Source organism: Festucalex cinctus, chromosome 14 (genome assembly GCF_051991245.1).
Source record: "Festucalex cinctus isolate MCC-2025b chromosome 14, RoL_Fcin_1.0, whole genome shotgun sequence".
Lineage (NCBI taxonomy): Eukaryota > Metazoa > Chordata > Actinopteri > Syngnathiformes > Syngnathidae > Festucalex > Festucalex cinctus.
Window position 1 is genome coordinate 17,471,554 of NC_135424.1, and position 15,260 is coordinate 17,486,813.

The window sequence follows — 15,260 nt, forward strand, 5'->3', positions numbered from 1 at the left end:
ATCTGATAGTCAGTTCGTATCAAACCATCGAATGTACTAAAACGTGGTCCAAGCGGGGTTTGAAACCAGGTTCTCCGTGGGGAGGCAATCGCTCTAAGGACTGAGCTAATATGCCTTGTTCAAATTTATGGCTAATGGCTTATGTACTTTTAAAAACAGCCATCTGATGAAAGTCAATGTGCATTTACTCATTTCAGTGACATTTAGTGCATTTCTTGATATGATATTCAGTTGGTATACATTTATATCACTAAGCATAATTGCCATGGATATATTTGCAATGTACAGTTGGAGGTGGGATTCGAACCCGGGACCTTCTGGTTCCTGGACAATGCACTTAACCAAGTATCCACTGAGCAGTATCAGAGAGCTGGTAATGTTGAGCAGCTGTATATATGGAAGTAGGCGTGGAAAGTGGGACTTAGAAAAAGTTCAATGTCAATGATATTTAACGTTAAATTGTGCGAGTACTGTAAGTTATGTGGAATCATATATATAGCCCGGAAGGTGTGAATTTTTTAAGCAAGTTGAAGTTTGAATGGTGTAAATTGGAAGTATTATGTGGGAGTTGTTTCTCGGCAAAAAAAGTGAGGAGAATAAAAAATTGAATAACATTTGTAGGATGCTTTCAGCATTCCCACAATTATGCAGGTGCAGTGATGCGTGTATACATAACTCCTCAAAACTTTCTTTCTACATTTTCTGACATTAAATTAGTATGAAAGGAAGTCCCTGATGTCTAGTTTGAGACCTTCAGACAGTTCATGTGATGACAAGTGAACATTGTTGATCATAAAAGACGTCATTCCGCTCCTTATGTTGCATCTTCTTCTTGGTCCTCACTCACGCAACACAGATTATTTTTCCTTTTTTTGTTGTTGCTGCAGTGCACGCAGAAGGCCGCCCACCCGCACACAAAACTGATAACCTCTTCCCGTTCGTGCTCCGTCTCACCCGTGCGTTAAAAGTTTAAATGGGGAACCTTGTGGTGATAAAGAAGCCCACTCACCTTCTGAATGTGTTCCACTCCAAATGGAAATAAAACATCCGATGGAGGGATGAACTTATTAAACACATCAGTAAACTTTACAGTACAAACTATCAACAGGAAGGAGTGACAGTAAACTGAGGTGGACGTCAAACTGACTTGAATACTAATCGTTTGGGTCACAGGTGTCAAATTCAAGGCCCGGGGACGAAATTTGGCCCACTATGTCATTTTATGTGGACCGCAAAAGCAAATTAAAAAAATAAATAAATGTAGATTTAACTTAAAAAAAAAGTGTGATTTAAATGAATTATTTAGATTAGAAAAAAAATTAATTAATTATTTGAAAAAAAATGTCAAGAGTCCAAAATTTAAAGTTGTCAGAAAGAGACAAAAATGAAAATAAAGGTTTTCTTAAAAATTACCTAAAATGTCCAAAAAAGTGATCAGAAACTTCCATGCTTGTGAAAATATCTACCAAAAATACAAATTCATCCAAAACAACAGTGAAAGAACTCCAAGCAAACAAGAAAGTGGACACCACGTCTGAATCAGTACGAACATATTTCCTCTTTTATTTACATTCCTTTTCAAATGTTAACATTTTCGCTATAACTTTTGATCAGGTTGGCATTATTTAGTTTTCTCCTCATTAAAATAAATTGGCACAATTAAAACATATGTAGACAAAAGTTTATTTACACCATACAACATTTTGTTTTTTGTTTTTTTTAAATATTTTATACAGGGCTGCAGATGGGAGAGCTTGCCGGGGATCCTTCAAGCGGGTTCCGCAGTATTAAAGTTGTGAAATATATTATTTATATAAAAGTGAGTATTATCTTTATTGCATTGAAAGCAATGAAGAATGTAGCCGGACAAACATTCATTTTAATATGACACAAAAGATACTCTTTGCCTCCCATGTTTCATACTAGAAAGTAAAAAGTGTCGCAATGGCCAAACGGACTGTTATAAACGTTTTAAAAACCTGCATAAATATTTACATTGTGCTCCTGGGCCTAGTAGCAACTAGACCCAATGAAGCTGGGACCGCATGGCATGTCGTTTGCTCTGTGAGGTTTCTTCTTAACATTGTATTTTTATTTTTTATTTTTTCCCCCTTTCTCGCCAATTCATTGAAAAGATAATTTGAAACACGTGATGGTAGATATTGTACACCAGGCTGCCCCGCACTAAGTACACTAGTGAGAATACAAAAAAGTAACACTGATGGTTTTTCTTATCCCTTTTTTACCCCCAATGTTCCTCTCTCTCTTCCTCTCTCATCAGTCTTATATTGGCACATAAAGTCCCTGCCATGCTCCGATTATCCCGACATGAATGCCAAGGCTGTTAGAAAAGTCTGTTGCTTTATTCAGTGCAAAATACATCACTTCTTCTTCCTCGTCTTCATTTTCTTCTTCTTCAGCTTTAGACCTCTGTTTGGAAATCCCCCTCCTGGACATCCAAGGGGAGGTTGACACACTTTTCCCACTCGGCGGGCGTCATTTCCAGTGAGTCCTTGGCGCTAGAGTCTAGTACATTCATAGTGGCGTAATTCTGGTACTCGCACGCCGGGTTGTAGCTCTCCCACGGGTTCTTGTTTGGCATTGCTTTGTCCTGTGAACACGGCCACGTTAGTCAGCGCCACATTCTTATCACATGGAGTTTTATAGCCACGATACTACAGTGATCCCCCCTAATAGCGTAAATGATCCCCCCCTAGTAGCGCAAATGCGTTCCATATCCATCTGCATTGGTGAAAATCTCGATATAGAGGCACTTACTCTACGATTTGGTTGATTCTCCTTAGTCTAGTGTGCTGCAATAGACGAGTCATTAAACTAGAGTATATACAATGGATATAAGTCTACATAGCTCCAGTTCAAATGATAGAAACATGAGACCAAGATAAGTCATTTCAAAATGTTCTCACCAATATTGTGACCTATAGCCTGTACAACTCAAAATGAAATATTTTCAAGAGGGGAAATAATGGTTGCAAAAGTGTGCACACCCTCCTTACAACTGTCAATGTGGCTGTTCAAAATTAGGCAATCACAACTGCATTATCTCATATATTTTCTCTTCCCGTCTCAAAAATATTGTGCACTCTAAAAAAAAAAAAAGAAGTTGGGTCACCAATCACTCAAACTCGGTGAAAAAGGGACCAACCCAATATCCTGGGTTCTATGTTTAAAAGCAAACTTGGGTGAAAACTGAGTCAACTGAAAAACCAACCCAATATTGGAGGATTGTTTGGGACAGACCTAAATTTTGGGTTATTCATTTAAATTAAAAAGTTTGGGGAATTTTGTGTGCAATCTAGAGACAGTTGGGTTACAAATAACCCAATTCGGGTTAAAAAAAAAATAAAAAATACTACTTGGGTCTGTTTGACCCACATTTTTTGGTTATGTACAACCAAAAAAAACAAAACGGGTTGTTTTGTATAAAACAACCCCTTTCTTTTTGGTCACTTATATAAATGTCCTAGGAGTAAGTCAAATAATTGACCCAAGTAGTGGACTGGGCAAGTTTTTGACCCAAATTGGATATTTTTGACCCAACTGTATTTTGAGCATGTTAATCATTTTGACAACCAAAAACAACAACATTTTTTGGTTGCCTTTAACAAAACAACCCAACTTTTTGCTTGCTTTCTGTGTGATTTACTTAACCCATTATTTAACCCAACTATCTGGTTGAAATGATTAACCCAGAAAGTTGGGTCTGTCCCAAACAACCCCTCCACCCGAAAAACAAACAAACAAACAAACAAACAAACAAACGTTTTTTTCAGTTGACAAAAAACAAATGTTTTTTTCAGTTGACCCAACTTTGGTTTTAGATATAGAACCCAGGACATTGGCTTAACCCATTATTCATTAAACTATTTTTAAACCAACTTTTTTTTGGTTTAAATGATTAACCCAAAAAGTTGGGTCGGTCCCAAACAACCATCCAATTAAAAAAAAAAAAAAAGTTTTTTTTTTTCCATTTGACTCAACTTTGACCTACGTTTGGTTTTAAATATAGAACCCAGGACGTTGGGTTAACCCGTTATTCATTAAACCCAACTTTATTGGTTTAAATGATTAACCCAAAAAATTGGGTTGGTGGACCCTTTTTGACTCAATGCAGGTTATAAGGAGTGCAGATTATAAAGGTTACATTATTGATGGAAAAAGTTTTGAAATGATTTATCTAGTTGTACTTATTATTTATATATATATATATATATATATATAAAAAACTGGCATATGAACAGGGGTGTGTAGACTTTTAAAATCCACTGTATGCTCTATATGTGAGTCATTTGTCTTGGTGCACTCGCAGTGACGGCCCCTGTTGCAAATAGGAAGGAGGTGCTGCTCGCAGGTAGGGAATATGAAATAAAAAGTCATTTCTGAGAGAAATGCCGCAGTAGATTCATTGGTAGTGGATGGGGAAGTTGGGGAAAAAAGGAGGGAGGTGGGCTTGTGTGCTGATCTTCTATAGGTTTGTGTTTGCACTACTAAGAAGGATAGGGAGTTGTGATCAGATTAATAAGATGTGGCCTCATGAAAAGGCTCTATGTAAATCTAAATTATTATAGATCATGATTGTTATTATTGTTATAGATTATTATTTAGAAAAAGTCACATTAAATTAAGCTGTAAAGGTTAATAAGTATGTTAGGTTCGTCCTGCATTTTCAGCCATAACACAAATATCCCAACATTTTTGTGAGTGGTGTATAAGTCATAGCCCTGCAAAGTCTATTTAGAAGCCCACACAATCTTCTATTTAATGGTCTATGCACCTCGGATGTTGTATTTTTGATTTAGCGCTGCGTCTTTGTTGACGTGTGTGTATATCAATTGCCTTGCTGTTACTTAGACGTCTGGCTCGCACTGACAGACTATATCAGACCGTGCAATATGAATCTGATTCAAATCAGATTTTTATCCATGTATATTAGAAGCTTTATTCGGAGGTTTATGATTATGGTAAAGTGGTGCCATTCATTCTGCCTGTAAAAGCTTTCCGCATTTTTCCAAGTCACTGAGTTTATATAGGTACGCTGACGGAAGTATGAACAGCTTTTCAAAATGACGAAACTGAAGTTTCATGATCACCAGAATGTGCCTTAGGTAGTCTGTCATTAATCGATTCTAGCACATTTGTCAGAATTACAAGAAATATTTGTGAAGTACGGGGCACACTAAGCCTACCTTCGCGATGACCTATTCTTATACATATAACTGCTTTATTGTGCGCCATTTATAACTTCACATCCGTGTATGTCAGGACTGTCTTAAACTGAGGACCCTTTTTACTACATAAAATAATGTAAAATTATAGAAACACACACTACCCTTCAAAGTTTGGGGTCACTTATATAAATGTCCCTTTATTAGTTGTATTTTTAAAATAAAAGCACACGTGTATAAAGCCTACTTTTTAAAACTTTGGGATCACTTGGAAATATCCTTACACACTGAAGATGACGTTTAATTCATCAGAAATAGCAGTTGTTGACATAAAAACGAAGTAAAAAAAGGGTTGAGAAACACTGGTTAAGACATTTGTAATCTGCAGAGTGTCAGAATCATTGTTTCCAGTGCATTACAAATTAAATTAATGTATACATAATGAATAATTTGGGCCCCAATACCTATCCCTGAGGGACACCGCAAGTAATATTCAAGAATGATGAGCAGTGATTGCCAATCAGAACAAATTGCTTGCACATATCTAAATAACTTTTAATGTTGCAAAAAAATAAAAAATAAAATAAAAATCAGGATTTTCGAAGTGACCTCCAAACTTTGAAACAGTATTCAATGTATGTTTATATTTGCCAGTGATATCATCCAAATTAGATTTAAGTTTTCCAAAGACCAAATGTCACTGTGGTTTATTGTATTTGTTAAGACCTTTGAACAAACTTTGAGGATTTTAAGTAAAGTGATTATTTTCTGAAACTAATTCGCAGACCCTGCGTTGAAAAAGCCATCTGACAAGAATTGCGTACATCACACCACACATCATTCATCTAAGGATTTCAAGCTGAGTGAGCGAGCGCACACGCTTACACTGTACATCCCTCTGGCTCGATAGCTTCTGTGCAAAAGGCAAAGGCGGATTAATGTCAGATCGCCTGTTACAGCTCTCATGCGGCTATTTTGTCGGCTCTCGGTGTCAAAGAGGCAACTGACATGACAAATATCTCGAGTGGGTCACATGGGAGAAATAAAATGGGAATTATGTCATCGTGTAAAATAAATGCAGCCTTAGAAGAACAGCACACTTCAGGTCAGGTCGGGATGCTGATAGATTAAATAATCTGCCATGCATTTATGGTTAAAAAAAAAAAAAAAAGATGGCATTGCTAAGTAGATAAACGTGTATGTAAATCAAAGTGCATTCATGGCCTTGCATTGAAATGGATGCACTCTCGATAGCAGCTACATTAGCAAACATCTTTCTTCCCTCTGGCCTGGTGGAGAAAATGCATCTTTTCTTAAAAAAAAATAAAATTGGAGGAGGGGGTGGCGTGGCAGGCTCTCACCCGAATAACCCCTCCTGCACCCCATGGCCAGCTGCTGCCATTGTATAAATGAACAACCTGTTCTACGTAACCCCTCATTAGCACAATCACACTCATGTAGCCTGTGCTGCACATCTAAATAAGCTACAGCTGGATTTGAATGTAGCTGAGATCCAACCCCCCCGCCCCCGCTGGTTTCCTGTTACTCACCATGCTCCCCATATTTGGTATGTCTCGAAATCGGTCCAGGGTTTGAAATTTCTGATTCAGTTCCTGGAACAGCTCCATGTGTCTTTTCCTGGTGTGCATGACTTTCTGCAATGGCAAGGGTTTTTGCTTTGGTATTGACAGCCAATAATGCAAATGCATCTTCTCTCCACCCACTCGCACTCTGATCAATGTGTTAGTGTCAAAGTAGTTTGCTTGTAGGCCAGCTTTCAAACAGATCTGCTCGGGTCTGCATATATATATACAGTACCGCCAAAATAAAGGAAACATTGGGATGATTTGTGTAGAAGTACTTCATTCAAAATGGCAGGAGTAACCGAATCTAACTTAATTCTTTTGTGACAAATTGCCTCATTTAACGTTTTGTTGGCGTAAGAGGAACCCTTATAATCCAATCTTGGCCCAGGGCTTCCATTTAAAGGGGTTGCTGTGAGTCTACTTTAAAATGAAAATGCTCCCCATGCCAGAAACACTGCCAGAAGCTTTCATTCTGTTTCCTTTACTTTGAAAGGGTGCACTATATATTTATATATATGCAGTAAAACCTGATTTGGCAATGCAAAGGAATGCGAAAACCTGCCAAAAGAGGGGTGGAATTTGCACGGCAAGACTAGTGGTTCAAATCAGACATGAAATGTGCAAATGGCTTTAAAAGCATATCATTTAAAAAATCAGCGCAGGGGCGATGGATGGAGGAAGATGGAGGACAAAATGTTGATGAGAGCGCTCGTCCTGTTTGTCAGTTGACAGCCTTGCTTTTACCTTAACTGCATAGCGTAGTGATAAATCTTGTGAACTCCAATAAGCTTAAGAGGCCCAACAAGTTCGAGTAAATCAAATGACAAACACAAGGATGGCTTTACTCTGTAAAAAAAAAAAAAGAAAAACCCAAAAAAACAGGTAGATGCATGTCTTGAGGAAAGGAACGTGTTTTGACATACCTCAAAGTCCAGATCAGAATATCGGGATTTTCTTCTCTGTAAAAAAAAAAAAAAAAAGAAAAAAAATGCATATGAGGTTAAGATAAAGAAATATTATTTAATTACAGTGCCCCTCACAAAATGTTTTTTTTGCTACTTTTTTTTTTTTTATGTGTTGATGTCAGTCAATATGGAGTAATGGGAGACATATCTGCCATACATATTTACAAAACTCACTAAAACACCCTTTAGTTGAATTTTTTCTTTGTTTGATATTGTGGGAGACTATCTTTGTACAATGTTTTGCAGAATATGTATGAAGCAATACAACCTACTGTAATATGTCACTTGCTAATATGCTTTCTAATCAAGTGAGGTTGCATTAAGGCTGTTCATATTTTTATTTTATTTTTTTAATGAATGCCTTATTTCTGATAACAGAAATGCTAAGTTTAAATTGAAACATATATTTGTGTGTTTGAAATTGCCCCACAGAAAAAGTTTCTACATAAGTTTGCTGCAATGCACAATGCGAATTTAAGAAATAGGAACTGTAGAATGTATTTATTTATGTATTTATTTATTTATTTATTTATTCATTCATGTTAAAAGGAACAAATTGGTTGTGAATTGTTAAATAAAATATTTTATTTTTTTGACTTTAATTTTTTATTTATAACTTCTCTTTTATCAAGCAGGAATATATTTTTGTCCAAGTATTTATTATTTGATAGAATTTTCAGTAGGATACCGATACGCAAATAATAAAATATTCAATAGCTGCATCCACTCCTCCGTTATATTGTCATATTTTATTGTTTAATTAAAACCTTGTTTCAAATCACCGGGATTACCCCTAAAAAAAAAAAAGAAAGGAAAAAAACAAAACTTATCCTCAATATTACAAAGTTGCTCCTCAAATGACATCATTGCTTAGCAAATATGCTCCTCAAAAGAAAAAAAATTCAAGCCTTGTATAGTGTTTATTGTAATGCTGATTAATTTCTTGCTTATGTGATTGCATATTAAATTGCAATTGCAATTTTGACGGGGAAAAATTGCAATTTTATTATTATATGTTAACAATAGTTATTATGATTATCTATTTATGTATTTGTTTATTATTATTATTATTATTATTATTATTAATTTATTTTATCGTCCCACCCTATTCCATGTTCCTCAGTATTTCGAATGTACCTCTAAGGAGCTCATGGAGATGGTCGAGCCCGTCTCACTCCTCGAGAGGCCAGCGCTCTCCTCCATCTCCGCGAGGAAGTTCTTGACGGCCGTGCGGGGTTCAAAGGGCAAGTTCTGCATCTGCTCGGGGGCGCTGGGGTACTGCTGCTCCAGGTTGACGTTCATGTGGTCCACGCCCGACGGGCTGATGTTGAAGTCGGGGCTCATCTTGTAATGCATCAGCCTCTCGTGGGGCAGCGTATCCATGGTGATGTTCATCTTGGCGTCCTCCTTGAGGTGCGCCGGCAGGGTAGCCGAGCCCGAAAGCGCCGCCGAGGCGCGGGGCATGACGATGTAGTCCGTCTCCATCATCTGACCCTGCGGCGGGTGGCCCTCCATGTCGTGGGCGCCCACGTTCTGGTCACTCTGCCGCATGGCGTCGTCGGTGCACAGGTAAACGGTGCGGCGCAGGTCGGCATTGTTGTCGCCGAGCGACTGCTCCTTCAGCTCGCCCACCCCCATGGGCATGTGCAGCGCCGAAGGCTGCTGGATGATCACTTTGGAGATGATGTTGCCGGGCAGCGTCGAGTAGTTGAGGCCTTCGGGGGCCTTCTCGTCCTCCTCGTCGTTGAGGGATATGCGGGAAAGCGTGCCGGTGACGGTGGCGGCGCGACATGAGCCCATGTCCTTGTGGAGGGCTGCCAGGGGAGGAATCACATGTTGGAAATCAGTGACACATGTCTGGCATGGCGTGCATGTGATCATAATCGGGTAATTCCAGTCAATATCTTCCAATTTGGAAAGGAAGTGAGTAAAGCACACTGACAGGCAAAATAACAAAGACTGACCTTTATGACAGCTTATGCTTTTATCTGAGCAGAATGACACATTAAACAAACTGCTTCATTAAATTTTCAAAAGGTACCTGTCAAGCAATCAAGTGTTTTTTTTTTTTTTTTCGATTGTGTTCACCTAATAAGGGAGAATAAGAATTAAAGCTTGCTCTAAAAAAGGAACATGAGACAGCACAGCTTAAAGGAAATTAAGTACAATCCAAATCCACATTATTAGAGTTAAATGTAACAAAATAATTACTAAGGATGGGCGTGTACTGATACCAGGTATTGGTTTTGACCGATTTTTTCAATACTGCCGTTTTAAAATATGGGTCTTTAAAATGATCTGCCATGTTAAGAAAATCCTTTGGATGGATGGATGTTTTTTTTTTTTTTTTCTGAAAAAACCCCCCAAGTGTTTTAAAGTACTTCTAGTATTGGTACTTGCTATAGGTGACTATTCAAGTATTGGGTATCGGTCTGGGAAAAAAAAGACCATCCCTAATAAGCACAATAAATCATATTCTGATCTAACAGCTATAAGTGTCAGAATATGTTAACGAGATTTTTTTCATGTCACATTTATTATTATTAATTGCTGCCAAAGGCGTATTCTCTGGATCAAATCCAAACCAAACATGGCTTCTCACCCTGCATCCACATAGCAAGTTGACTTGAACAACCTTTAAGCTTGTTATGCCTTAAACACATTCCCATCAACGTTTACACTCGAGGCGACGGCGCAGAATGCGATTGGTGCGCTACCAATAAATGTAAAACTGTGAGCACGGAGAGCAATCTGTGAAATGCACTGCGGTTTTACTATCGTCTGATTCTGGTAATGATTTATTCATGACACCTGACTGCTTTTACTTTTATTTCTGTCAGGTAGGTGCACTTAAGTCTGACAGGACCGCACCGTGTTGAGGGATGTGGGCCAAAAGACTTTCTGAGAATTGTGAGTAAGCGTGAGTTTTACAATTGAGTTGGGCATAACCCTTTGCGATTTTTTTTTTTGGAACAATTCTTAAAGCATACTCTTGTCAGTGGCTCAAAAGTACAAAGTCTAAGGAAATATTACCTTTCCAGACCTAAATAGCATGAGCTCCTATTTGTGATGATGTCAAATATATTTATAGAAAGCCTAATGACAGTGCGCCATGCAGCACAAAGCGGCTGTTGTTGAAATGCACAGCAGTCTGTTTTCACTTAAAAACTCCATATAAAAGGAGTAGCCAACAGCTCTTTTTATAGTGTTTTGTTCTCAGATTAAAGTCAGTGCTTTGGTAACTGTGAAAAACTCCTGTGGGGATTGTTGGCTGTTATGCAACTGCAGCTATTTTTACTGTATAACCTCTTTTTGGGGTTTTTAGTTGCAACTTGCAAGGCGAGGAGATTGTTGGTACAGTGCTCAACATAAAGAAGTACACCCCAACAGATTTGTTAGAGAGAGCCCCCCCCCAAAACATTCTTTTCAGAATCAATATTCAATGGCATACTAAACTACAAAATACTCCCACAAATGTGGGTCAGTGTTTGCAAATGATATGCAATGTAATAATCTAACATAATATTTTTAAATGTCTCCATATATATATATATATATATATATATATATATATATATATATATATATATATATATATATATATATATATATATATATACAGTACCGCCAAAATAAAGGAAACAGTGGGAGTCACTTTGACCCAGGCTGTTTTATGTTCCAAAAGCGCCCTGATAATGAATTATACCTCATGATTAATAGTTTTCAATGCAAATTTATAAAAATGAGCCATTTTAAGTGTCTGTTGCTTAAGTTTCATTGCTAAAAATTGTAATAGTCTGTCAATGAAATGGTTTATACTTTTTTTTTTTTTTTTTTTTTTTTAACCATACTTTAACTCTTAAAATCGGTCAATTTGACCCATAAATTTGACACTCCAAAACCAACAATATAAATATTATTATAGCTTTAACCATTTTTATTGAACAAATGTCGAACAAAACTATTTCTTCAAGTGTGTTGATGTGTGAAGTTTATTCGCAAAAAATAAAAAAATAAAAAAATAAAATAAAATAATAATAATAATAATAATAATAATAACTATGTTGGCTCAATTTGACCTAGTATAGGATAAAAGCATCCAAAAGCATCCAGGGAAACATTCTTTTGCTGCGTATTAATTGTTATCATTGCAAATATGTCAAAATGAACCGTTGATCATATTATGGTAAAAGCTAAGCTGAATATGGGTCATTTTGACCCACAACATAACAGGAGGGTTAATTCACCAAAATTAAACTGCAGGTGAGTCTAACCATCATCAGCTTAACTTTTTAAAGGGAGTGTACTTTTTTTTTTTTTTTTTACATAATTGTGTATGTGCTCTTACCTGACCGGCAGGCAATGTCTACGTCCTTCTCGAAATCCGTCTGCAAACAAGTCACGTAATCGTGTGATCAAAAAGACATTTTTACATATAAACACCTCTTCGTATGATGCGTGTATGTCAAACCAAAACATTAATAAATCATTTTTTTAAAGGCATACGTTTCAACATAACATTTCTGGTGGATGATTTTCAAACCCTTATGAAGTGGCCGGTGAGTGCATGATGATGCAAATGGGAACGGGGAGGCATTTTGCACCTGCTGCAAATGACCATACTGAACTGAGAGATCCATACGCCACTCTGCTTTTGTGAAGACTATTTCCCTCAGATGGGTATTAGAATACTAATGGCAGATCATTTCTCCGACATGCCAGTGGTATCGTGGCGCTAGATGAAGAGACTGACATCCCAATTTCAAAGGTCGGGCCGAGAGCGATGCTCCATTATCCCAGTAGAGGAAATGAGAGAGATGCGTGCCTGATGGGGAAGGGGTCAGTAATTTCAATCAAACAGAAATAACGGGTTGAGCTTTAAGGGTCTAAGAGAAGCACTAATGTCATGTCGTATCTAATCTGGGTTAATTATGAGACAATAAAAAAACAATGCACTGCTAAATGATAGCAAATATTGTTGAACCTCTTAGGTAGATAACATCTTTTAAAGGGGGGGGGGGGTGCAGGTCGATTTTATTTCTAGAAACAATGTTTTGAAAAATAATATTTTTCAGTAACAATTCAACATTCTTAACAGTTATATACATTAAGTGTAAAAAGAAGGCAACAGCTAAAATATGAAGAACATAGGTGAGATTTTCAAGTTGCCTCACATGAAGACCTCCATTTATCGTTATTGACTTACCATCTTGTACTGAGCTAGATAGCCTAATTTGCATAAAGAGAACAAGCTGACTCAGCCAACTTATGTTGGCCCTGCTATATTGTACTGAGCAGCCAGGACAGAAGCACATTTATTGCTTTTTGAAATCTCAACAAATTCAATTTGAAGTTAAGTTTCAAGTGATGTCACACTTTGCCTCCTTGTTACCCTTCTGTGAAGGTGTTACAAAAGCCACATCAAAAGGGAAAACACTGTGTAGTTGACCTTTTAGAAGTTTCACAAAATTTGCTAAGGCTTCACAAGTATTGCTGTAGTCTTGCCTGACAACAACAGCAAAAGAAACTAGACAGTTGCAATTTCTGGAGAAATTGCATGTGAAGGCTGAAAGGCTCAATAAAAAAAATTGAAGCATTTCGAATAATTTGGAATGATTGCCAACCCTTGTGATAAATAAGTGATTTGCATGGATGGATGGATTTGGAATGATACTGACTGACATGGAATGAGCTGAATACGTTGAAGTTGGAATGGTTTTAATCTGTCAATATATGTGGAAACGCAAGGTGAATATTTAAATATTTCTAATTTGAGCCTTTCAGAAATGGTGAATTTTGTGAATGGGATCAAGAACTAAGATGGCTTGAATGATCTGCACACATTGAAGTTGGAATAGTTTGAATTGGCTCCTGAGTAATGTTGAGGGAGGAATGAATAAACATTAAGTATGTCCAAATAAGGCAGTTTTTGTGGATAAAAAAAATAAAATAAGTAATAATAAAATATTTATACATGTTGAAAATCAAAAGGGAAATTGAATAAGCAGAATGATTAAAATTTCAAATGCACATCAGAATCTGTTATTTTGAATGTGCAAATGAAAATGAACGTTAAAATTTCGGCCTAAATTTGAATGAACGGGTATTTTTTTTTAGGTGAGAAATGTTACATTATGGGAAAACCGTGAATTTTTAGAAAAGAAAAAGTAAAAGCCCCCTTGGCGTGAATTTTTGCAATATGTTGAAATTGGAATGATGTAAATTCCATGAATTATTTACAATGAGAAGCACGTCAAAAAAGTGGGAGGATTTTTTTTTTTTAAAAAGGAATAACTCAGTGTCCTATCGTACGGATCAGTTCTTTTAATACCCTTAACAACTTTTGACAATTGAAAAGCAGAACAAGCAAAAGTAGCATCCTAAACTGAATCAACCCCTGAGGCTTGGTGCAAATGAGACTATAGAAACATCAGTTCAGCTTAGGCTGTAATGATAAAAGCGGAGAAAACGCACTTACCATTATCTGAGCGTGGCCATTAGGAAAGCCCCCTGTTGCATCACCACTGATTGGATCTTGGCAGTTTCTGAGTCGACATCTGAATGCATCTTGGACCTAACAACAAGAATATATATTTTTTTTAATCATTTGGTCGACTTCTTGTCAATTCATTTCGATCAAATCAGGAAAAAACTCAAAATTGCGCTACCTCTTTCCGTAAAATACAATGCACCATCACTATTACAAAACCCTGCAGTGAGTCAAAGACTGCAAAGAGGATTTGAAAGAGGATGGAGCGCTTGTCCGTCATGGCGAGCACTGCGGACATCCAGGTCAAGGCCAGCAGAGGCAGGACGACGCAGGAGCTCCATAGGGACGCCCTGAGAAGAAATATGACATATTACTGCCTGGTATTAGTAGCACAACTAAGAGGTTTTTTTTTCTCTCTCTGCCGTGATCTGATTTATAGTGGTAACAGCAGTTGCCATGGCAGTGGCTCTGCATTAGCGAGGCGGACCTGCTGTATATGCAGCATTGTCTTATTGATTCACACTCACTTACATTGCATTGCTCGCAGTAGTCGCTGACAAAGCAGTCGTTGATACAACACCGCATTTGGCGCACTTGAGAGTCAACCCTGTGTGCGGCTCACTCATCTGTCTGTAGGGCAGAAGAGACAACGGCGTGACCAACAACGCTAACAAGCACAAACTGCGCATCGTTAAGTATTAGCAACGGCACACGCAGCCAAGCATGTGGGCGTAATATAGATTCATCTTGGACTTATTCTGCCAACAAAATATGCATTCATGTCGCTCCCGTAGGAAAGCTGACCTCTTCATGTCCTACGATTTGCTTTAGACAATATTTAAATAGTCTCCAATTTATGTTTAAAGCAATGTAAATATTGTTTTGTTTGCTCGACAAATCCTCCTCTAATTGTAAAATGCCAATTTACCTTCAAGGAACTGTCAAAAAATACAAATCTACAGCAGTAAACATGCGTTTGCTGACAGAAGTTAAATACATTATGGATGCATGAATAAACTATTGAACAGCTCAA

General features: G+C 37.4%; 1 protein-coding gene across 9 annotated transcripts in view; it reads right to left on the reverse strand.

Moving 5' to 3' along the window:
• Positions 1 to 1,539: 1,539 nt before the first annotated feature.
• Positions 1,540 to 15,260, reverse strand: part of adgrb3 (adhesion G protein-coupled receptor B3) — a 138,698-nt gene continuing 124,977 nt past the window's right edge. For 7 of the 9 annotated variants that reach the window (XM_077494674.1, XM_077494672.1, XM_077494670.1 and 4 more), the window contains 8 exons: positions 14,759 to 14,857; positions 14,406 to 14,577; positions 14,216 to 14,311; positions 12,086 to 12,125; positions 8,875 to 9,551; positions 7,696 to 7,731; positions 6,737 to 6,841; positions 1,540 to 2,611 (listed from right to left, as the gene is read on the reverse strand). In XM_077494674.1, coding sequence (XP_077350800.1) covers positions 2,423 to 2,611; positions 6,737 to 6,841; positions 7,696 to 7,731; positions 8,875 to 9,551; positions 12,086 to 12,125; positions 14,216 to 14,311; positions 14,406 to 14,577; positions 14,759 to 14,857 — 1,414 coding nt within the window. In that variant the 3' untranslated portion in view covers positions 1,540 to 2,422. The remainder of the gene's footprint in view (positions 2,612 to 6,736; positions 6,842 to 7,695; positions 7,732 to 8,874; positions 9,552 to 12,085; positions 12,126 to 14,215; positions 14,312 to 14,405; positions 14,578 to 14,758; positions 14,858 to 15,260) is intronic. The other 2 variants (XM_077494671.1, XM_077494669.1) reach the window with 1 other exon arrangement.